This window comes from Capra hircus, chromosome 13 (genome assembly GCF_001704415.2).
Source record: "Capra hircus breed San Clemente chromosome 13, ASM170441v1, whole genome shotgun sequence".
Lineage (NCBI taxonomy): Eukaryota > Metazoa > Chordata > Mammalia > Artiodactyla > Bovidae > Capra > Capra hircus.
In genome coordinates this window covers 39388410-39413243 of record NC_030820.1, presented here as the reverse complement: position 1 = coordinate 39413243, position 24834 = coordinate 39388410, and the positions used below count along the sequence as shown (strand labels likewise).

General features: G+C 44.1%; 1 protein-coding gene across 3 annotated transcripts in view; it reads left to right on the top strand.

The window, feature by feature from the left end:
- Positions 1–24834, top strand: part of RALGAPA2 (Ral GTPase activating protein catalytic alpha subunit 2) — a 269854-nt gene that overhangs the window by 114146 nt on the left and 130874 nt on the right. For all 3 annotated transcript variants that reach the window (XM_018057261.1, XM_018057259.1, XM_018057260.1), the window contains exons 21-23: positions 4968–5161; positions 6088–6186; positions 6418–6573. In XM_018057261.1, the coding sequence (XP_017912750.1) occupies positions 4968–5161; positions 6088–6186; positions 6418–6573 (449 nt within the window). The remainder of the gene's footprint in view (positions 1–4967; positions 5162–6087; positions 6187–6417; positions 6574–24834) is intronic.

Sequence of the window (24834 nt, the reverse complement as noted above, 5' to 3'; positions counted from 1 at the left end):
TACATGAAAGAGGTAGCCTTCCAGATCTGGCTCTTTGCGACCCCGTGGACTGTAGCCCACCAGGCTCCTCTATCCATGGGATTCTCCAGGCAAGAATACTGGAGTGGGTTGCCATTTCCTTCTCCAGGGTATCTTCCCGACCCAGGGATCGAACCCAGGTCTCCAGCATTGCAGGCAGACGCTACCTTGGAGATCTTTAAATGAATGTTACATGTCTGGGAAGCAGATGAGAAAGGCCACAGTGATGGTCAGCAGAGTGCCAACCTGCTGTTTCTCCACTTTAAAGAAAATTATTTATTTATTTGGCTGTGCCAGGTCTTAACTGTGGCCTGCGGGATCTAGTTCCCTGACTAGGGACTGAACCTGGGCTCCCTGCATTGGGAGCATGGAATCCTAGCCATTGGATCACCAGACAAGTCCCCTGTTTCTCCACTTTTTAATCATCAAAGTCTAGGCCTAATTTTCTGGTCCCAGAATTAAAGTGTTTCAATTGAGTTTTTGGCTTTGTGCCTTTTCAACTCGAACAGGAAAAGCATTTTCAAAGCACTGGCCATGCTTCATCTATACTCCACCAAACCTACACAAAACCGCTGCCATGTGAAGCCGCCATCTGGTTGGCTGCCTCATTTTACCAATCCCCAAGACTTATTTCATGACTAAAATCCTTTGTACATTTGCAAAGTTCTAAACTTCAGATTGCTCCTGTATGTGAGCATTCTGTATTGTGCCTGTACGTGTTTGGGGAAAGATGATACAATTTTGTTTACAAGGCTTCCTACTTTAATTAAAAAATATTTAATGTCTCTGAAGCATTTTTAGTAAGAATGAAATAAAAAGGTGCTCTGAGGCTAGCATACTAGCTTGCTCATGAAAAAGAAAATGAACGGTTTGGTATTTTTAAGGTGAACGTGAAATTTTCAGAAATCTCTCAAATCCCGATTTTTAATTAAGCGCCGCTTCACTGAGGAACCATCTACATGTGAAATGTCAGCATCTGTTCCGTTGCTTATGCCACAAGTGGAATCATTTTGGGCAAAAACATTTCAACTCATTAAAAATTTTTTTCATGGTAATTTGAGCATGCAGTCATTTCAAATACCTCGAAAAGACTCCCTGTATTTTGATAATATGATGGAGGATGTTACCTAGAATTTTATCACTGAGGAATAAATTTTTGGTGGGGAAGGGAGATCTTTCCACAACAGAGAATGGATCGTTGGCAGGTTGCAGGAAGACGCAGGTGGTAAGGTACCTGACCTCTGTTTACTTGGAGCTATCACTCAAGGGAAATCCCGGAATGACTGGAAGGCTGAAGGCTGACCTCCACCTCCGATGGCTGCGTTGTTGGGGTGATACTTGGGGATGGAGCAAAAGTCTAAGTCGTCAAATCTCCTGACTCTTTTTTAACCCCTTATGGGGTTAAAGACTTATCACATTCTTCATAAGAAAACTACATGCCATATGATGCTGTTTGTTCACTTGGGAGCTTAGGTTTATTTGTAAGGTTTGTTGAAGCTTCACCAGACCTTCTCAGACCAACAGATGGTTGATACCGCACTCATTTGACAGACTAAACATCAGGAGGGTGAGCCAGAGGTTTTGTAAAAGTCAATCTGAGAGTCCAGAAGGTCCACAATTTGGCCTTTGCTGTCTGTACAGGTGCAGTGTGTGGGATTCCAGCATGGATTATATGTGTCTCTTCAGTTCAGTTCAGTTCAGTCACTCAGTCATGTCTGACACTTTACAACCCCATGAACCGTAGCACACCAGGCCTCCCTGTCCATCACCAACTCCCCGAGTCCACCCAAACCCATGTCCATCGAGTCGGTGATGCCATCCAACCATCTTATCCTCTGACGTCCCCTTCTCCCACCCTCAATCTTTCCCAGCATCAGGGTCTTTTCAGATGAGTCAGCTCTTCACATCAGGTGGCCAAAGTACTGGAGTTTCAGCTTCAACATCAGTCCTTCCAAAGAACACCCAGGACTGATCTCCTTTAGGATGGACTGGTTGGATCTCCTTGCAGTCCAAGAGACTCTCAAGAGTCTTCTCCAACACCACAGTTCAAAAGCATCAATTCTTCGGCACTCAGCTTTCTTCACAGTCCAACTCTCAACATCCATACATGACCACTGGAGAAACCATAGCCTTGACTAGACGGACCTTTGTTGGCAAAGTAATGTCTGCTTTTTAATATGCTGTCTAGGTTGGTCATAACTTTCCTTCCAAGGAGTAAGCATCTTTTAATTTCATGGCTGCAGTCACCATCTGCAGTGATTTTGGAGCCCAGAAAAATAAAGTCTGACACTGTTTCCACTGTTTCCCCATCTATTTGCCATGAAGTGATGGGACCAGATGCTATTATCTTAGCTTTTTGAATATTGAGCTTTAAGCCAGCTTTTTCACTGTCCTCTTTCACTTTTATCAAGAGGCTCTAGTTCTTCTTCACTTTCTGCCATAAGGGTGGTGTCATCTGCATATCTGAGGTTATTGATATTTCTCCCGGCAATCTTGATTCCAGCTTGTGCTTCTTCCAGCCCAGTGTTTCTCATGATGTACTCTGCATAGACGTTAAATAAGCAGGGTGGCAATATATAGCCTTGACGTACTCCTTTTCTTATTTGGAACCAGTCTGTTGTTCCATGTCCAGTTCTAACTGTTGCTTCCTGACCTGCATATAGGTTTTTCAAGAGGCAGGTCAGATGGTCTGGTATTCTCATCTCTTTTAGAATTTTCCACAGTTTATTGTGATCCACACAGTCAAAGGGTTTGGCATAGTCAAGAAAGCAGAAATAGATGCTTTTCTGGAACTCTCTTGCTTTTTCCATGATCCAGCGGATGTTGGCAATTTGATCTCGGGTTCCTCTGCCTTTTCTAAAACCAGCTAGAACATCTGGAAGTTCACGGTTCACATATTGCTGAAGCCTGGCTTGGAGTATTTTGAGCATTACTTTACTAGTGTGTGAGATGAGTGTAATTGTGTGGTAGTTTGAGCATTCTTTGGCATTGCCTTTCTTAGAGATTAGAATGAAAACTGACCTTTTCCAGTCCTGTGGCCACTGCTGAGTTTTCCAGATTTGCTGGCATATTGAGTGCAACACTTCACAGCATCATCCTTCAGGATTTGAAATAGCTCAACTGGAATTCCATCACCTCCACTAGCTTTGTTCATAGTGATGCTTCCTAAGGCCCACTTGACTTCACATTCCCGGATGTCTGAGTATATTTATGATACTGATGTGGGAAATACTGGTGTGTTTCGCTCTAAGAAGAAACAGTTCCTGGTTTGGGGAAGGCCTTTCCGTGACCCCCGTACCATCCTTATGAAATCTTCTGCTTCAGGCTCTTGTGCTCTTTGCGTAATAAACATAATAAGCTGTTAGCGGCTCTCTCGGGCACAGTGCAGGAAGCATCTAGAGCCGGCTGTGGATTTGCCTGTGCTCCTTGTCACACTCTTCTCCTGCTCCTGGCTGGCTCTGGTCCTTCCTCGCATCCGTAGACTGTGCTTCCGTTTCTGTGGTTGGACCTGAAAAACCCCAATAGCACATGCACCTGGAATGATCCTCCATGGTGGTGGATGTTTGTTAGTATCTTTTTAAAATCAGCTTCTATACATGTACTACAAAGCAATAGAAAAAGCAAAGAGCACTCTTTAAAAACATTAATAAAATAGGCAAATAGGCAAGATCGATCGAGGAAGAAATACTGGGAGTGAAAAAGGGAAGAAAGCAATAGAAACAACATAAAAATTAAAAACAATTCAATAGGTCAATTCTAATAGATTTATAAAAGAGGACAATTCCTAGCTTTACTGAAGCTTCAAATAAAAGAGAAGCCATCTTTTCAACCTGTTCCAGATATGTTGAAGCTCTCCAGAGTCAAAAATTTTTCACACGAATGTTTCAATTATCAGAATTATTTTTGAATCTAAGATTATAAAGGGAACTGTAGGAAAACAAGCAAAGCTTTTCCATCACAGAATTCTATACCCAGCCAAGCTATGAATTTACCAGTCAGGGAACCAAGACTTTCAGACATATGAGGACACACTTTCTGAGGCATTTAGGAACATGCAGTCCACTTAAAGGAGAAGAAATACCACATACCATTTTGTGATTCTGTTCTTATAGATGAGAAGGGTAAATATGTGTTCACACAAAAGCCTGTACACATTTGTAGCTTTAGGTCTAATCAAACCAAAACCAGAAACTATCCAGTGTCCTTCATCAGGTGATTGGAGAAACTATGACGCCTGTGGATACACAACCCCATGGATGAATCTCTCAAATAAATGCCTTATGCTAAGCGAAGGAAACCAGATGGAAAGGTTACTTACTAAAGGACTCCATTTATCTGACATTCTGGAAAAGGCAATGCTGTAAGGATAGGAAATGGCAGTGGTTGTCTGGAGCAGAGGTTCGGGGAGGGAACCGACTGCATAGGGGCCCTGGTGGAATGAAGAGGAAGTTTCAAGTCAGTTATGGAGGTGGTATATGTGACAGCTACATGCTCATACACATTTCTTATAGCTCCTTGAATCCAAGAAGGATAAAACTTGTTATAAGGAAGTTATACATCCCACAAACCTGAGTTAACAGTGTCAGACACCGCAGATGCCACTCCCGCCGTGAGGCAGTCCTGGCCACTTTTCCTCGTGACCCTGCTCCCTCCGCCTCCTGCTCTAGTTCTCCTTCCTCTCCACTGCTTATGAAGACCTTCTCAGGGTCTCTAGGAACTGTCTCGTCATCTATGGGTTGTCACCCTTTTAGATGGAAGAATCAGAGTCATCTGACATTTCCTCATCAGTCTCACTTCCCTGTCCTTCCAAGTTGTCAGCCATTTCACACCTCATCTCAATTGTTTTACTCTGAATTTGCATACATGTTCGAGCATGGGTCATTTGCATTAAAGATAAAAGTCTGTAACAATGAAATAAAAATTGTGTTAACACACGTTTCACCTCACAGACAGCAGCGAATGCCTTGCTGATGACTGCAGTATAATTGCTGGGGGGACCCTCACTGGTTGGCATCCAGACTCAGCCGCTGTGTTGTGGCGAAGAATCTTGGGGATCCTTGGAGATGTGAATAATATCCAGTCACCCAAAATCCATGCCAGGGTGTTTGGCTATCTCTATGAACTCTGGTACAAGCTAGCAAAGGTATGTCCTGCTATTGTTACCTTTCATTCTAATATGGTAACATTGATTTGTCACTTAACCTAAAAACTGTGTTGCATGTAACTTTTGAACACATTCTGGACCAAGAGTTTAGATACTGAAACAAAGTACATTTGGTGATCAAAAAATAAAATATACTTTTATAAATGGCAACCCACTCCAGTATTCTTGCCTGGAGAATCCCAGGGACGAGGGAGCCTGGCAGGCTGCCATCTATGGGGTCGCACAGAGTCGGACACGACTGAAGCGACTTAGCAGCAGCAGCAGCAGAAGTTATTTAATGCATAAATAAACTATTACTATAGGATATCAAAGAATGGGATATTATACAATAGTTGTAGTTACTCTCTTTATAAAAGCACTACTGGTCTTATTGTACAGAATTTGAATGTAGAGAAATGCTAAGAAATTTAACATCACCGTCCACATGGAAAGCTATTATTAGTATATAATCTTATTTCTGAGGATAATTTTTGTAAAAGTACAGTCTGTTGTCCTTTGTTTGTAAAAGAATACATACAATTTTCATCCTAGGGTTGTTTTTTGTTTACAATATACGTTTTCCCCATTTTAGTACTTTTTTCTTTTTCCAAAAATGTGATTTGTGTTTATACAGTATAACTCATGAAACTATTCCTTATCACTTGAAGTTCAGGATGACCTCTGCAAGCATTAAGATTGAAGGAATAACAATGCCCTAGTTTTGCATTAGATCTAAAACCAGCACACAATTCAAAAAGACAGTAGATCTCATGATAAAAGAAATATTTGTAAATACTGTAGCTTTTCACTCAACTTACAGAAATTTAATTGACAGCAGCTGTTTGACCGTGGAGCACGATATTGACGTGTCATTGGGATAAACCGTGTATTATCTTGCCTAAAATTCTCCTTGTTTCGAATCATAGATACGGGATAACCTGGCAATAAGCCTGGATAACCAGTCTTCTCCATCTCCTCCTGCCTTGATCCCACCGCTCAGAATGTTTGCATCATGGCTGTTTAAGGCAAGTGAATATGTGTTTATTCCTTTATTGTAATTTCCCCTTCCTTTCTGAAATTGAGTTTAAAAAATGTAATTGCCCAAGACTGCATGTTTTGAAGACAGGCTGGGTCTTACTCAAGCCAGCGCTTCCCACATCTCCATAAACAACTTTGTGGACAACTGAGAAGTAAATGAAAGGACAAAAGGCATCTGCATCTGGGGTTGATTAAATCTCTGAACGTCTCCTTGGCAGGCGACGACGCTGCCTGACGATTATAAGGAAGGCAAACTGCAAGCCTATAAGCTGATCTGTTCCATGATGACCCGGCGCCAGGACGTCCTGCCCAACTCAGACTTCCTGGTGCATTTTTACCTCGTCATGCACCTGGGACTGACCAGCGAGGACCAGGTATCTGTGACGCCTCCACTGTACGTGTCGTGTTGTTGCAGGTGACATTGGGGTTTATCATAGTACCTCTGAAGGTTGAAATTCTCCATAGTTCGAGTCTTTCACATGCAGCAGCCAGTGGCCTCTCGGGAATGAGTCCGACGTGTCTCATCCAGGCTGCTGCTTCTCCCCACTGACTCCGTATTTCACCAACCGAATTTGAATTTTACTCTGTGGCCTGTCCAGTTCTGTGTGATCTAATCTCTTGCCTGTTGTCAGCCTCAGAAATACTCATCTCACTCATCTTTTTGCTGGGGTTCTACATTAGATATTGTTATGAAGAAAATGACTTTGGTCATTTAAAAATGTTTGAAAGCTACTGTTTTAGGAGTTAGGATGTTCTCGAGAGTGACCTCACCTTAAATTATGGTTTCTGACATCTCTTGAAGGGGAATTAATTTCTCTTAAAGAAATGTGATTGGTGGTTAAGTTGAAACAGAAGGGCCAAAGGAGCCACCAGTCGCCAGCCTGTAGCCTCTGGCCTTCCTCCTTTTAGAAGCCCCCTGCTTGTGGGCGGAGGACAGGGAAGGGGGTGGGACCACTGACTCTCGACTTACTATCTGAATATCAAGCCAGCAGGTGACATGGTTGATTTGTGAAGCTTGAGATTGTCCTTTACTTTACTTGGAGGATGGGTTTAGAAATGTGACAGTGCTAAGATAGAGTAGGACATTGGGCCTGGAGATTAATGAGGAAGTAATTAAACAAATATAGTTTTTTTTTTTAATGGCAAGAACTAAGATGGTAGCATTGGAGGGGGCAAAAAGGAAAGGGAAGAGTTTAAGAAATGTGAAGGCATTTTCTTTTAGCACCAGGTCCTTGACTGGGCTTCCCTGATGGCTCAGTTGATAAAGAATCTGCCTGCAGTGCAGGAGACCCCGGTTCAAGTCCTGGGTCAGGAAGATCTACTGGAGAAGGGATAGGCTACCCACTCCAGTATTTTGGCCTAGAGAATTCCATAGTCCATGGGGTTGCAAACAGTCAGACATGACTGAGTGACTTTTACTTCACTTCCTCTTGACTGATTATAGGTTTGGGAATGTTTCAGAATTTACCCTTTAAATTGATAATACTTATCAGTGAACTAGAGTCATTTGTGAACTACCGAGTAGCCATCCTTTCTGTCTTTATTTGATGCTTTGAATATATGATGCAGACACACAAACCTTTTGATACATGTAAGAGGTCATTCTCCAAATTTGCCAGCCTTGCCTTGGGCCCTGTTTAAAACCCTTGTGAAATATTCCCTGCTAAACTCTTCGAGCTTTAGTCATTAGCTTCTCCCCCAAAGTAATAGCCTTACTGTCCTACTGTGTTGTCTCTGTCATATTCACTACGTTTCCAGCAGCGTGCAGTGGACATCTATGGAGCAGGTTGAACTGAGATGCGTGTAGAAATAGGGATGTTTAAGTAGACTTGTTTGTACTCCTTGCTCAGATATGTTGCAGCCATCATTGCGGGTGAAAGCATGTTTTATAGAATGATGCAACTCAGGGCATGTGGAAGATTAAGGGTAAAAATAGGAAAGAAAATTAACTCACAGATATTAATGAGATCCCTCAGTGACAGAACCAAGAGAGGAAGGTGCAGTTAACAACCCTGTACCTTTAAAGCCGTATTTTGCTAAGCTTTGCAGGAAAAACATCTACTTGGAAATGATAATTAGCTGTACAATCTCTGTAGAATTCTTTGTAGAATTTAATACAAATAAATTTGAAGTCAGCTGTAAATACTTAGTATTTCTAGAATGAGTTTTCCAGAAAGTCATGTAAATAGATGTGTTTAGAATCCTTTCTACTTTAAAGCGTGTTGGAGTAAAAATGAAACAGTAAAATGAGATGAGGTCTGTATATTATAACATTTGAGAACCCCTAACATTATTTCAAAAATGGGATTTTTCAGAGTAGAAAAAAAGAGTTTTCAAAGTTTTTATGTAAAATTTTTAACACTTTAATGTATGCCTTATTTTTGGTTAGGTTTGATCTTTTGTAGTTCATTTTAAAATACATAAATCTTAAATGCTGGCCCACTGCTAGTAGTAATCCCACCATCCAGACTTTTAAGAGAGAACAGAGATATCGTAAATCTCTATTTTATAATCAGCCGTTTGTTTCCACCGTTCGAAGCTCGTGTTTTTATGCTTCGTATTATTGGCTGTTTTGCTGTAACCTTAACAATTATTGGTATATGTTTGAGAAGTGATGACTGTCTGCCAAACAGAATTACTCTAAATAAACTTTATTCCTTTGCCAGAAGTAAATTATGCAGAAGGCTTTCTAATGAAAGACTTTTCTCATTTGAGTAAGAAATGTCTCCGGTAATTAGTTTAACTTTTGGTCCACATGTCTAAATAGGTCATGGTTGTTGCTCCAGAACTTCTGTGACTTCTGGAAACACATGTTATATTAATTATAAAAAGCAAAGAAAGCTTGTACTATAAAGAATACAGTTAAATTCAATTTCTTAATTAACTAACTGTGCACCTGTGACTTGGGCTTTCTGTCTTGAAAGAGTTTTCAAAGTGCTATGCTTTTATGTAGCCTGGCGCTGGACAGCTTCTTTCTTGCAGAGAGAACCTTGTAAGAAAATATTCCTTAGTTTTTAATGAAATAAGTACTAGCTAATCATTTTTAGATTTTTAACAGGTTAGTTTTGTCTTCCAAATAAAATCCAAGGTCAGTTTCTTCCTCTCACCTCTGGATGGCACTCTTGTCTGCACGATGGTGGTTCACCCGCCAAACAGAGCCTTGGAAGTTCCTGGGAGACCCAGTTCCCTGGGGAGCTTGGTGCTATGGTCTGGCCCAAGTTACAGATGCTTTCCCATATCGGAGAGTAGCAAAACCATGTCAGTAGTGACTTAGAAAGTGTGCAATTATAAATAAGATCTAAAATGTTAAAAAATCTTTTTTTTCAAACATAAGAGCACTTATAGAAACGGTAGATTTCTTTTTGTTAAAAAAAATTGTAAAATATCTCTCTGATGATGTTCTATGTTACAGCCATATAAAGTAGCAGTTTCATCTAATATAATAGCAAATTAGTTACATAAATAAATACAGTCATTTCTGTATTCTAAAAAAGTAATCAGAATACGTATACCAAACAGCCAGAATTCAAAATGTAGCACATTCCAAACCAACTGCTTTTAATATTGTTTGGACCAGTTACTCAACAGTTTTGTCGATAAAACCGAGACCTTACTGAGTGACATGTCCCACAGTCAGATGTGTGTAGCGGGAATTTATGGTTTATTGGTGTGATGGAGAAAATGCTTTGAAATAGCTTTATTTTTCCTTGACTATGAATTTTTAAGAAAAAAATGGATCCTGTTGCTGATTTAGAAAGTAATTAAGATGGTAAAGACTTTCGAAAATAACTATACATTATGAGTAAGAGTCAGGAAGGCTCTGGGACTGCCTGGACTGGTTGTGCAGGGAGTCTTCTCGCTGGCTTCCCTCCGGCCTGCTGCTCTGCGTCTGGGCTGGGGGAGGCGGAGGGTCGCCATCTCTCCACCACTGACTGCAGTACCAGACCCGGGGCTGGGAACTCGTGATGTTGTCCATCGATTCTTCTCTGCAGTTCAGTTAGACAAATATCATGACCCGCTGTATAAATAGCTAAGGCTCAAAAGATATTGAGGGCATTTGCCCAGTGCCACACATAAGAAGGGCTGTGAGAGCTCTCGGGAAGCCTGGCTTATTCAGCAGGGTCTGTCTCTCCTGTGGATTCAACGCCGCACATGCTGGGCAAACAAACAGGCCTCTACCGCGTCCCTCCTCCTGTCTTGTCTCACCTGGGCTTTGTCCTCAGTCCTGCCGCCACTCAGAGTCCTCCTCCCTTGGACCCCTCCTCCCATCCCTGCCTGCAATACCCTCCCTTGCTCCCACCCGGTTCCTCACCAGCTTCTCTTCCAAAGCTGTTCCCAGTTCTGCTTCGTTTGTCCTAATACTTAAGCAGCTTTTTCACCTCAGTCTCCCCCTCTGAATATGTGGACATGAAAGGAGCTAGGGTTTGGATTTATTAAAAACAGTTCCTATTAATTTCATCATTATTTAAAACATATGGACAGATCAATATGTGTGAAATGGAAAAGGACAGTTGAGGAAAGGAATGTTATTTTTATGTTTCTAAGAACATATATCAAAGACTGGAAAGTTTTCTTTGCTTAAAATTTAAGTAAACTATTCTTTAACAATGACTTACAGATTGAAGGTCTTAATGCAATTTGTCTGTTAAATACATCAAAGTTAAATTCGCCTTTAAATGTGGAGCTTACATCAGTGCAATTATGGTTGCAAATTTGCATATAGAAATTTTGGGAAATGAGGGTCTTTGTCATTTTCATCTGTGATGTTGCATTATTGTGTGTGTGTGCTCAGTTGCTTCAGTTGTGTCCAACTCTTTGCACCCCCATGGACTATAGCCCACCAGGCTCCTTTGTCCCTGGGGTTCTCCAGGCAAGAATACTAGAATGGGTGTCCATGCCCTCCTCCAGGGGATATTCCTGAGCCAGGGATCAACCTGCATTTGCAGGTAGATTCTTTACCACTGAGCCACCAGGGAAGTTGTGTTATCATATTTGGTAACAAACCAAAAAGCACGAGGCTGCTCCCAGGTGGGGAAATAGGTTTAGCAAAGTCTGCTGCAGCTCCGGACCCTCGCTATGTGAAGTCAGGATGCAGTATAAGGGGTGACAGTTAGGAGCTTGGGCTCCCAGCCTTCTGTGCTCCAGGCTTGGCGTCCCTCTGAGTAGACAAGTGATATGACCTCCTTGCACCTTGGCCCCCTGACCTGCATATGATTGTAGCGCCGCCCTGAGGGGGCCCCTGGGAAACTTTGAGGGGCTAGACTGAGGAAGGCACTCAGTTTGAGGCCGCCACTGCACTTGGTGAGCACAGACTCCCGCGGTGACACCAAGGATGCTGAGGAAGGCAGGGCAGTCCTTGGCCAAATGAGCCCATTTTATTTTTCTGATGTGTTAGGGTATTGGGTTCTTTTTCCCCTCCCCCATATTTTCTCTTACTTTGGAATAAAACCATTTGACTAAAACCTGTCACTAGGCATCCTGGAATTTCAGAACGTAGTATGGATGTGAGAGTTAGACTATAAAGAAAGCTGAGTGCCAAAGAATTGATGCTTTTGAACTGTGGAGTTGGAGAAGACTCTTGTGAGTCCTTTGAACTGCAAGAAGATCCAACCAGTCCATCCTAAAGGAAATCAGTCTTGGGTGTTCATTGGAAGGACTGATGCTGAAGCTGAAATTCCAGTATTTTGGCCACCTGATGCAAAGAACTGACTCATTAGAAAAGACCTTGATGCTAGGAAAGAATGAAGGCAGGAGGAGAAGGGGATGACAGAGGATGAGATGGTTGGATGGCATCACCAACTCAATGGACATGAGTTTGAGTAAGCTCTAGGAGTTGGTGATGGACAGGGAGGCCTGGCGTGCTGCAGTCCACGGGGTCACAAAGATTCGGACACGGCTGAGTGACTGAACAGAGTGAGAAACAACCACTCCCCCTGCTGTGGGTCAGATATGAGGAATGACGTGTCCAGTGACCTTTGTGACCTGGATGTTTCTCGTGTGTCCTGGCCATTGGCTCCCTTTCCAGGCACTCTCCACCCAAGGCAACACCTGCCCACTGTGGAATCGATGCCAGAGGGCTGGACACCCTGGCGGCCAGTTGACATCCAGCCGTGTTCCAGCCCAACAGGGGCCTGTGTGGCTCTAGACCCAGGTGGGGCAGCCTGCATCGCTCTGGCCCCTCCATCACAGGCAGCCAAGACCCTGCTGGGGCCGCACCCTAGTGGCTGGGTGCCTGGCTGGGCAGGGTTGCTGCCTGGGTCCTCTAGCCAGTCTATGAGCCCTCTAACACCCTGATAGAAACCCCTGTTGTCTCAGACTTGGCATAGGAAATCTTTCGTTTGTAAGAACCTGGCTCCCCCGGTGAGGTCCTGGGAGGCACCAGTGGTGTGGGATCCACGTGGCTCAATGTTTCAGGTGCTAAAAGCACTGGAAGCATTTCCTTCTCCGCCACCTCGCGCCCCCGCGAATTTGTTTTGTAGCCAAGAGTATTTAACTTGTTTTAGGAACATTTTTGCTTTCACTCTGCTATACATTTTAGTGCATCTTTTCCTTACCAGTGCTAAAGAAAACATAGTTTTACACATCACGCACAGAGGAATATTCTATCATAGAAGTCACAACAGTTCCTGGTTTTCTTAACGGATGTTACAGCCTCCTCTCATGAGATACATGATGGAATAATATAATAATAAACAATCATTTGTAAGGCGATCTCAAGGGGCCCCTCGGTGAGCATGAGGCTCAGCAGTGAGCCCTGAAAGCAAGGTGCGGGGCTGACACTTATAAATTGGCCATACCTGCTTCTTCTAATAACCCCAGACAGCCTGTATCATGCAGCGATACGTAATGATTGCATCACCTTTTCTCAGACAAAGAATCGTTCTTTGCTGGAAATTTAGACATGACTAGAACCGTATGAGCTATACACAAATTTATAAATATATTTACAGCGAAACATCAGTGAATGTTCAGTTTTAGAAAAAGTGAAGAATTAGCATGTCAGATTGGAGACCTAACTTATCTCCTATCCAAGGAAATAGTTCTAATACATCTCTTAAGTTCTTATTCTGTACAGGGAGTGATTGTTACCCAGGTTTGAATTCATGGGATTTTAATTTGGTGCCAGCAGGATAAAGTGCATATTTATAAAGTTAAAGGACCAGCTAATGTTGGGAAGGTTAAATAATAATCTTGATGTGTGTCAGTAGAGGAACTTTAGAAGGCTCTCTTAAAAGCTTCGTCAAAAAACATTTTTTTTAAATTGTAGGTTTGTTACAATGAGTGAAATAAGATTAATTGCAGGCCTGCTTCCTAAGGTTTTTAAGAATGGGAAAATGTATATTCCAAGACTCCAGGATTTCAGATGGCTTTAGAATATATTCAGCATTTGACTTTAATGGATGACAAGCCTCGTACCGGGAACTCCCAGACCTGGGTGCTAGATTGAGCTCTGTCCCCCACTGGCCATGGGGACCTTGCCTGACCACAGGCAGTCAAGTGGATGAGGAGGCCCGGGGACCTCGGAGGTCCTTCCTTGAGCATTACTGGGTCCTCTGATTTATTATTGGACATTTTATTATTAGGGCCACGTTGTCCTTTCCTCAATATAGTGAAAGCTTCAATGATCTTTTCCTGTTGAGCACTTTTCCGCACCATAGTAAAGACCAGCGCGGTTCTGAGGGTGTTATCTGGTGGTACAAGGCCCACAGACAATGCGTGTCTGTAACATCCGTCCTCTTATGCAAAGGGCTGCCTGAGCAATGCCCACACTGCAGAGATGGAACCATGCTGAACACCCCGAGACGTCGGCTGGTTTGGAAGCAACTCACAGGGAATGGGCATGTGGCAGGACTTCCAAGGATGGTGGGAGGACAAGCGGGATGGGGTTTCTCAGGGCACGTCGAAGGAGCAACAACCAGGGTGGTGTTGGTCTAGTGCCCGATGTGTGCGTGGACATGACATGTGGACGTGGCTCCAGGCAGCACTGGAGAGAGCCTTGTTCAGAGCCGAGTTCATCCCACGGATAATGGGGAGCTGAGCACAAGTGCGTTAGGAAGCTTGGGCTTGGTGATTGTGTGGGGTGGACCATGGCCAGGAGGGCTGATGACAAGAGGCACAGAAACAGGCGAGGGGGTGAGGACCTGGTGAGGATTTATGTGTGTGTGTGAGTTTATTTATATGTGTGTATACATGTCTGTGTGTCTATTTATATTGTTTGTTGTTGCTGTTATACTCACTAAATCATGTCCATCTCTTTTGCGATCCCATGGACTATAGCCCACCAGACTCCTCTGTCCGTGGGATTATCCCTGTAAGAATACTGGAGTGTGTTACCATTTCCTTCTCCAGGGGATCTTCCCTTCACAGGGATCGAACCTGTGTCTCTTGCATTGGCAGGTAGATTCTTTACCACTGAGCCACCAGGGAAGCCCTGTGTATTTATATACTTGTGTGCATGTATGTTCTATGTTTTGTGTGTGGAATATTGCACCCCATTGGGGTGTAGGGCTGAATGCTAAGTGCCCTGAGAAGGCAGGATCTCCTGGCACTGTGTTCATTTTTTTTTTTTCTCAAAGCAAGCATTGGTTCAGGAAAGCAAGGTGATGAATTGAGAAAAAGTGGGAGCAGGGCAGGATGGGACCTCCTCCTCACCATGGACACCACAGCACCAGGGCAGACTCAGCAGGTGTGTCAGAGGTACACCCAGGAGTGTCCCCAAAGAATTCTCACCTGTTGGGAAGTAGAAATGTACAGGAAAGACTTCCAGGCACATTTTCTCTCCACGTGAGAGAAGGTGTTCTTTAATCCTGTCGGAATTCAAGCAAATTGTAGATTTATTTACAGTTATTAAGCTAGAACTTCCAAAAGTCTCAGTTATTTTATGTTGCCTTAGCCCATTTTGTTACTGTTTGTTTTTCAAAGTAATTAGATGCTTAAAAGCAAACTTCTGTTTTTCTAAAAATATAATTCCCGTTAGTTTGAATTTACATTAGTCAAATTGAGTGGTATTTTACTGGAAAAAGGGTTTGCTGTAGCAATAAACATAACTTTCAAGTTTTAGGTTTGACGGAAGAGTAAATATTTACAAGGATAGTTGGTGTGTGTCAGTTGTCTCCTGACGTGTATCCTTAAGTTAATAATAATTCCTACTGTGTGCTTGTTGTCCAGACCCCAAATGATGAAATGTCTGTATCACAGTCAGTCTTGTATTAGGTAGCATCCACTGGTTTCTGAGTGTTTCCCATAAGGTTTCGTGAGAATGGACAAGCCATAGATTAGTCAAGTTTCATCAAAGAACATTATTATAACTTGGTTCAGCTTCTCAATGGCCATGGAGACTTAAGATAGATGACTGCACCAAAACAACAGACTGCAGGGCTTTTTCCTTCTCTTTTCAGCTGTAAAACCAGTAATTATTTTCATTAAGCTGCAGTCCAAGCCCCCTGACACCTAACTAAGGAAAGTAGAACTATGTGAAAGGTAACAGATGGTGGAGGCTTCAATGATGGGGGTGACAAGTGTGCTGCCAACTTGTTCCACGGCTTCAAAAGGTGTAAGGTGATCCCCTAGGGGGTGGTCCTGAGAGGAATGGTCCACCTGAGAGGCCAACACTATGCTTTTGTCGGACTTCCCTTCCTGAACTGAAAATGTCAAGACTTTCAAGTACATGCTACCAGTGAAGGATACTAATTACATCTGTTTAGCCATCAGGGTCTAATAAGCGTCTGCATGACATACATTAAATAAAAATGCAATATAGCAACTCAATATATGTGGAAAATTAAAAGCTTGTATTCCTACTGAATACGCTCACCACGCAGTGTATGAGCTGGCCTGCAGTTTGCAGCAGAGAAAATGTTCTTTTACCCCGAGGCCTCTCTCTGGAAGGTCCATGGTCTCTTGAAGCCCAAGTCTCCAGAATCTTCTTTAGCAGGCTCTCAGGGGGAGTGGACACTCCCATCAATGTGTCAATTGATAGAGCATCAAAGGAATCACAGGAGAGCTCCCTGAACCCACGTGCATCCTGGGGAGGAACAGGTGACCGTGGCCTCTGAGCTGGACCTTCTGGTTGAGCTTTTGGCTTCGTCAGTTTCAGAGCAGGCATTGACCTTCTTCAGTGGCAAGCTCACCCCCTTTGACAGGAGAACAGGGATTCCTGGGCCGTGGGGGAGCTCCAGGGATGTTGGGCGTGTCTGGAGATGTTCTGGTTGTCACAGTGGGGAGTGGGGCATGCTGGCATCTAGTGAGTAGAGGCCAGGGATGTCACACCCTACAGTGCCTAGGACTCCAGCAAAGACTACAACCCAGAGAGTCAGCAAAGAGAAGCTGTGCAGGGACGCCAGGGCAGGGGAAGGGCCAGGCCCTGTGAATTAACCCATGCATTTTGGCAGCCATCAGAGGATGAAAGGACGCTCCCAGCTTAACCATGGACAGAAAAACACATGAAGGTTTAACCAGGGAGATTGAAGCAGGGGAGGCAGGTATTTTAGGTGAACGGTATGGAAATTGCCAATGTGGGACTGGTTTTCTAAAAAAGAGGAGGGAGGTACAGTTCCTATGGTTCAGCTTGTAAAGTAAGGGCTTCCCTGGTGGCTCAGTGGTAAAGAATCTGCCTACCAACATAGAAGACACAGGTTTAATCCCTGGTCCAGGGAGATCCCACCTGCCTCGGAGCAACTATGCCTGTGTGCCACAGCTTCTGAACCTGTGCTCCACAGCCCGGGAACCCCAAGTACTGAAGCCTGTGCACCTAGAGCCCACGCTCTGCAATAAGAGAAGCCATCACAATGAGAAGCCCTTGTGCCACAGCTAGAGAGTAGCCTGCACAGCCACAAAGGCCCAGCACAGCCAATGAATTAAAAGAAAATCAATTGAAGAAGTAACACGTGAAGTGAACTGATTGATTCAGAATCAACATGAAGAATATCCGAGATGTATTTTGTCTGGAGCCCAATCTGGCTGCGAGGATGCGGCTGTAGGTGTGAGTGCAGTGGGGAGGGGCCCAGGGGGGGCTCTGTTCCCCCGCACAGGCCACCAGGGGAGCCGACAGGGAGAAGGTGAGCAGAGCACAGCCTGTGTGGTGGCAGGTCAGCCCATGGGCACAGATGGTGGCTTTCTTCAGAGGGCCGGAGCCCTGTCTGGTGAGAGATCAGGCCAGGGGACTTCCCAGCCCAGTGTCCGGTTCACACCAGTGTCTGGTTCACACCAGGCGCATGACCAATTTGGGATTTGCAGCCTCTCACACTCTGGGGTATGTGTCCTAAGCCACCTGGCCGGGCCACCACACCAGCAGACTAAGGAAAGGGGCATCCATTGTGGGGCTTGAGCCCTGACCTTGCATGTGGATCTGTTTCCTTACATCCGTGACACACGGGCTTGTCTGGCTTGAGGTTCTTGTCCCATGAAGTAGGGTCTTAGCGGCTGTCTTGGGGGCCTTGGAAAGGTGAGCACAGTGAAACCCCAGTGCCAGATAGCAGAAGGGATTCCATGCGACCAGAATCTCGCCTGCTGAGCTATAAGATCCTCTTTTAACCATTTAGAACTCGATGAAGATTCTTGAGAAAATTCATGTTTCCTTTAGGCAGAGAAGAAATGAGATGGCTTCTCCTGTTTCAAGTCCTAAACAGTTATTTGGGGGAGGAGGCTGCTTCAACTACATTTGGAAGGGAGGGATATTTTTTTTTAATATAAGAGATTTTTAAGTCATGATTGTGAGTTACGGTCCATCAAGACTGGCCTTGGATACGGGGAAACAACGTCAAGAAGACCATTATAAATGAAAGTTTTGTTTCTGGGAGGAAGTGCTCTCCTTGTGGGGATTAATCTCTTTTTGTGCGTTGATTTCTTTTTAACGTGTAACAATAAGTGGCAGGGTGGTGATTGCAGATTGTTCAGCTATTAATGCTATTTACTGGAACACAGTTCAGAGAGAACATTGTTTTCTAAAGAAACAATAAACAACAGTTCTCTTTTGTTCTTCCTTGGAAAAATATCCTTTGGTAGGTATTTGTGGGCTTGAGAGATGTTAGCAAAAGAGAACCTTTTAGTAATAAGACGTTAAAATAAAATACCTTTTTTTTTAAACTCGAGTCTTGGGTGAGCGTGTGCAGAGTGAAGACCCATCACCTGACCTGGGTCCCCCTGGAGGGCTGGCTGGTCCCCAGTGGGTCCCTACGCTCTGGGCCTCACTCTCAACTGTACAAGCTGCCCCCTGCCCCTCAGAGGTCATTGCTTAGAGGAGGTTCCGTCCTGTGATCGCACCTTCATGGGCATCAGGGCTGCGTGTCTAGTGTATACATTCCGGAAGCACATTTTTAAGCCACAGCAGCCACTTGTTGACATCACTTGAAAGTACCTTTAAAAATATATTTGCATTCTTAAGCAGCGTGAACGAGGTGAAAAAATACTTTGCCCTTGAAAGCTAAGTGTCGCCCTCAGTGTGGTGTCATGCGTTCAAGGCTGTCTGCTCACAGATGTCCAGGGGGTCCCCGTTGACCCTGAGGTCACGGTTTCTCTTCTGATGCTTGGATTTGTGTCCACACCTTGGTCTCTTTCTGGCCTTGATTGACCTCTTACTCCCTGTGTATAAAATGGAAAGGTCGAATGATGACCTTCCAGATCTTCCTTCTCTAAGGTTTTGTGGTCTCAAGGAACACTAAATACACTGTCACGCAGACTCAGTGAATCTTCCCCACAGCGGATTTTGGTACTTCTTTCTGAGAGAATAGGCATGTGTGTTGGAGCCTAGTCTGGGTCTTTGCGTGAGGGTGAGGAACTGTTCTGCTTGGCATCAGTAGTGATGACAATTATACCTGCCCTGCACATTGGCCATGACCTTGGGCAGCACCTGAGTGTGTTCAGCTTATGGTTTTCTCTAAGAATTTCTTTTCAGTATCATGTTCAGTTCAGTCGCTCAGTTGTGTCCGACTCTTTGTGACCCCATGGACTACAGCACGCCAGGCCTCCCTGTCCATCAACAACTCCTGGAGTTCAGTGATGCCATCCAACCATCTCATCCTCTGTCATCCCTTTCTCCTCCCGCCTTCAATCTTTCCGAGCATCAGGGTCTTTTCAAGTAAGTCAGTTCTTTTCATCAGGTGACCAAAGTATTGGAGTTTCAGCTTCAGCATCAGTCCTTCCAGTGAATATGCAGGACTAATTTCCTTTAGGATGGACTGGTTGGGCTGGTTCACTGTCATGAGGAGCATCTGTTTCTAGCTGAGGTATTCCTGAGACAAACAGTGAACCTGCAAACAGTGTGGCTGCCTGTCTAGTACCTATATATGTGTGCGTGGTTCACACCCTGGGGCTTCCCTGGTGTCTTTAGGCAGTAAAGATCTGCCTTCCAATGCAGGAGATACAGGTTCCATCTCTGAGTTGGGAAGATCCTCTGGAGAAGGAAATGGCAACCCACTCCAGGATTCCTGCCTAGGAAATCCCATAGACAGAGGAGCCCAGTGGCCTACAGTCCGTGGGGTCGCAAAAGAGTCAGACATGACTGAGCAACTAAACAATGTGGTTCACTCATGGGGATAACTCCTACCTCAGTGATTCTATAGGTTCTCACGTGGTTAGGTGCCATTAGTGTGTTTCTGATCAGCCTCTTCTCAGTGAGGCTGTGACTCCTTGCTTCTGCTGCAGAACACGGTCAAAGCTATTGAGGACGGGGTGGAGGAGAGCGTAGAGAGACTTGACTAAGTTCGGCCTCTTCTGCAACAAGCAAGTGGTAGCCACAGAGAAAGCAGAGTTTAGCATCGTCCGACCTACTCCCCCACCTCCTAGGCCCTGGTAGATTCTAGGGATGCACAGATGCCTTTGTGCACAGATCTGACTATTGGGGCGGTCCTCTTCCAGAATGAGGTGTCTGTGACCAGTGAGCTGAGTGCTCAATCTGTACACACAAGACTGGCACAGCCTCCAAGTGAAAGTGAAAGTTGCCTCAGTCATGTCCAACTCTTTGCAACTGCATAGACTCTAGCCCACCAGGCTCCTCTGTCCATGAAACCCTCCAGGCAAGAATACTAGAGTGGGTTGTCATGCCCTCCTCCAGGGGAGCTTCCTGACCCAGGGATTGAACCGGGGTCTCCTGCATTGCAAGCAGATTCTTTACCATCTGAGCCACTAGGGAAACCCGACACAGCCTCCGTGCTCCCCTCCCCCCAGTCCCCCCCACCTCGTCATTTACCAGCAGCAGCTCCTTGAAGCCCTCGCTTGCTAAAGTCTTGTCGCGAGGGGTTAATCACTGCTCCGAAGCACCTGCATCACCCTCATTAGGCCAGCCTGTTGTGCAAACTGTCATGTTGTGGATTTGAGGCTTATCAGGGTCATGGCTAAGACAGTCCTTACAGAGGCAGACCAAGGCATCTCCAGGGCCAGGGGGCGGGGGTGGGGGCAGCTGGCAAGTCCCTTCTCTCTGTGACTCTCAACAGCGTCCCTCATCTGCTAAAATCGTAAATGTGCCAGGACTTCCTGGTGGGTTTGCAGCCTCCCTTCTCAGCCTTGCAAGTTAGTGGTGACAGTGCACGATTCCATGAATGTATTAAAACCCACTAAGTTGTACTCTCTAAAGCGAGAATTATTCTAGGTAAATTATATTTAAAGCTTTTATAGACAACAAAAAGAAAAAGAGGCAGGTAAGACAGGCTGGTGATACTGTCAACTCCAGTGCCAGAATTCATATAGTGTTTCTTAAAATCAGTTAACCAATCAGTCTCTCCCTTTTCCTTGAGCAATCATCCCATCTTCATCAGTTTAAAGGCGAGCTGAGTTTTTCTTCTCAGATGAGGGATTCATTGTTAAGCAATCATAAAAAAAAAAAAAAAATCCAAGTCTTTCCTATAGGGCTTGTGGTTTGCAGTGGCTTTCTCTGCCATCTGCCTTCTAATTCTGTCCCTGGTCCTATGCATATGGTTCAAGCAGCAATGCCTGTGACCCTTAGAAGTTTGTTTTGTGTTTGTCACTCTCTGCTTTGCTGTGTCTTCTCCAAAGCACTTTTCAGGGTGAGAAGTAGGAGGTGATTTTATTTCTCCAGCGGCAGAACCCAATTACTCTGTCCTGTCATATTTCTCCTGGCCTTGGTAACATAGTTACACTCAGAAAAGTCACATTTGTCCAGCACGCATAAAAATCTCTGCCTTTCCTCCAAACAGATTACACCACACTTGGTCTTTTGAGCAGAGAACGAATTGCTTGTATTGCATATTCCTTGGCCCAGATCTTGAAAGTAATTTTTAAGCTTTGTCCTCTGTGTTTATTTCCAGTGACTTTCTGTAAGGGCAGTGCTTATGACATGATCTGTTATGACTTTCTTTTTCTTAATATGTATTTTTATTCGTTTATTTGACTGCGCTGGCTCTTAGTTAAGGCATGTGGGATCTAGTTCCCCTACGGGGGACTGAACCCCTGCATTGGGATCTCAGAGTCTTAGCCACTGGGCCACCAGAATTCCCTGTTATGTTTTCTTTCCTTCTTTTTTTTTTTAGATTAATGAATTTATTTTAATTGGAGGATAATTACTTTACAATATTGTGATGGGTTTTGCCATACATCAACATAAATCGACTTACAGGCCATAGTCATAAAGCCTTCTTATCAGCAAAAGCCCTTCCTGAACCACTGTAGAGCCTGGTGGGGCCAGGTCGCAGTTTGTGGTGTGTAGAGGAGGGCAGGTGCTAGAGGAGTAGAAACTCGGCAGCAGTAGTGAGGGGACCTTGGGATTGAACTTTGGTGGGGTGTGGTTCTTCAGAAGCCAAGACTTTTCTGTCACTCAGCATATCAGCCTCGCCAATAAGGTGATCACTGATAGTTAGAAATTTGTTGTCGAGGCACTTAAGGATTGTGTCTGCCTCTTTCATTGTTAAAGAAAGCTTAGATTATGTCTAGGGGTAGTGTTCCAAGTAACCCTCTGCACTCACTTCTTCTGCTAATTAGTAATTCCACGGATGGGATCTGTTAACCAGATTAATGGGATAACCGGATCCCAACAGTCCACATCGTCCCAAACAGAAGAACTTTCCGTAGACTATTATAAAGAAAAGGTGTCTTCTGAAAACTAGCGAGGAAATCATTCAATGGTTTAGCATTTTCCCTCAGATGTGAAAGGAGGACGCCAGCGACTTAGCACACATGGGTTCTATTTCTGAACAATTCCGTTTGGCCTCCTGGAAGGTCTGAGTGACTTTCGGGGGAATAACTGGATCTATTTGCTCCGAGAAGCGGGCGCGAGGCCGCCGAGGAAGCAGGGAGACAGATGGCCAGCTATTGTGTTACCACCATCATCTGCTGGGCCGTGAGCAAATATTAAGTGAATAATATATATGTAATTGGTGTGAAAGTACAGTTGCAACATTTCTAATTCCATGTGAAGGATGGCTGCTTCTTGAACACTTGTATTTCATCGAATGTTATATTGAAATGTTTCTGTTTACAGGGTTAATCCATTTTAAACTGCTTTATGGTGAACGTTTTCCCCCCTTTTTTTGACACTACTGTGCAATATTTTGAATTGAAATGGCCTATAATAGCCCTTTTTTATTTTCCATAACAACACGAGCACTAAATTATAGCTATGCAATTATGTAAACAATGGAAATGCTTCCAGAATGAATCCTTCCTTTTAAATTTTCATTTTGTGTAATTGTTGGAAGGTTTGGAGCCATAATAAACAAAATTATTTTACACATTTGTCGTTCTAAAGGTCAATTATAAGAGAACTAAAGAAACAGCACTATGCAAAATGAATAAACCAATTTCTGTTGCTATCACCATATGTTTTTCTTATCACTTATGGTTTTCCAGTTGCTGTGTACATAGCATTCAATTAAAGCGATTCATTTACTAGGCTGAATGCGGTTCGTGTTTATAGAACTGTGCTTTGGAGGGGAGGAAGCAACACGCCTCTGTTTGAATTACCTGATTTTTTTGTAAGATCAGCGATAAGGGACAGATGCTCCTACCAGTTCCTTTCCCATAAACCCGAATCTGTGGATAAGCTGTATATCCATAATTATCGTCTTACAATCTAGTTTTCATACTCAGTGTAGCATGTGTGTGGACTTTTAACCAGAAACGAGAGGAAAATACTAGTTTGGGGGCCCGTTCTTCCTCCTACAGCTTTTCGCAGATTGAATTTTATTTCCCTTGAACAAAAGCACGTGAAAGAGTTTCATGCTGGTCAGTTTTCAAGAATAAACTTCATTCCTATTTTAGAGTCCATTTTTTATTCAGCTTGTTTTGCTTATTATTTTCAGTCCTTTTAAAATGTGGAAAATAAACTAACTTTTGCTATCAGACTCACTTGATTGGGGTAAACTCTAGAACTCCTTAGAACAGCAGGCTCTAGCACATCTAAAGAAGAGCTTTTCCTGTTTTTATTTCATCATTTGCCCTGTGAATTATATACACTTTGGCTGGTTGCTGTAATGCTTTTCTAAGGATATTATTTAAGAGCATTAACTTGTATTTTTTTTAACTTCTGGGAGCATGTAATCTAAGAGGCTTTGGGGGCCACCTTTGAAATGTTTTAAAAAGCTCTGTCTGAGTATCAGCAAAATAGCAGTTCACTGAATTCTACAAAGTAAATTACAGAAAGTCAAAAATCCCTCATAGTCCTTCCCTTTTTACTCCACTTACTTCTGTATGACCCTTTCAAGTTTACAAAGGCGTGTGTTCACATCTTTCCTGATACATTCAAGTCCAGGGGAAATCAGCCCCTGCTTGGAAGAGAAACAAGAAGTTCTCAGCACAATGTGGTCTGTCCACGACTACGTGCAGGGGGCCTTGACCCCCAGACCTGGGACTCTTTTTACGCTGCCAGAGTCTGACTGCAGAACAGGGCCATTTCCCACAAAGGAGGAGGCACGGAATAGCCCTGAGTTGCACTCTAGGAGCTGTTGCCCTGGCTCTGCCAGCTCCGTGACTCCCAGGCAGGCGGCTGGATCAGGGACAGAATTCTCTCTCTGCCCAGGATGCAAACCACGTTTTTAACAGGGAGAGCCTGCATCCGACTGGAACCTTTAGCAAAAATTCAGTATCCTTGGTTCACTATAATTGTACTGATTTAAGGGTTATTTCCTATTTATTACATAGGCTGGGGCTTCCCATGGGTGGCGCAGTGGTAAAGAATCTGCCTGCCAATGCAGGAGTCACAGGAGACGCGGGTTTGATTCCTGGGTCAGGAACATACCTTGGAGTAGGAAAGGACAACCCACTCAACCATTTTGGCCTGGGAAATCCCATGGACAGAGGAGGCTGGTGAGCTCCATGGGGTCTTACAGAGCCAGACACAACTGAGTGACTGAGCATGCACACACACAGGCATGACACAGAATACTGGTTTTCCAGAACATTCTTATTTACATGGGGAAAAAAGTGAGTTACTTTTTAAAAAACGACATGGTGTTCCCTTTGGACTTGAATATGACAAAAAACAAAAAAAAACATGAGGGTTGTATGTGCATAATTGGTGTTTGAGAAGCACTGTCCTATCTGGTCTCTGCAAAGGCCTGCTGACTGAGTGGAAAGTTTCAGTCTCAGGATTTCCATCTTTGCAAAGACGGCAGCCATCACTGTGCTCGGGATATGTGGAGAGGAAGGCGAGAGAGGGCTCCTCCCGGAAATGGCCAAGCACTGGGTGG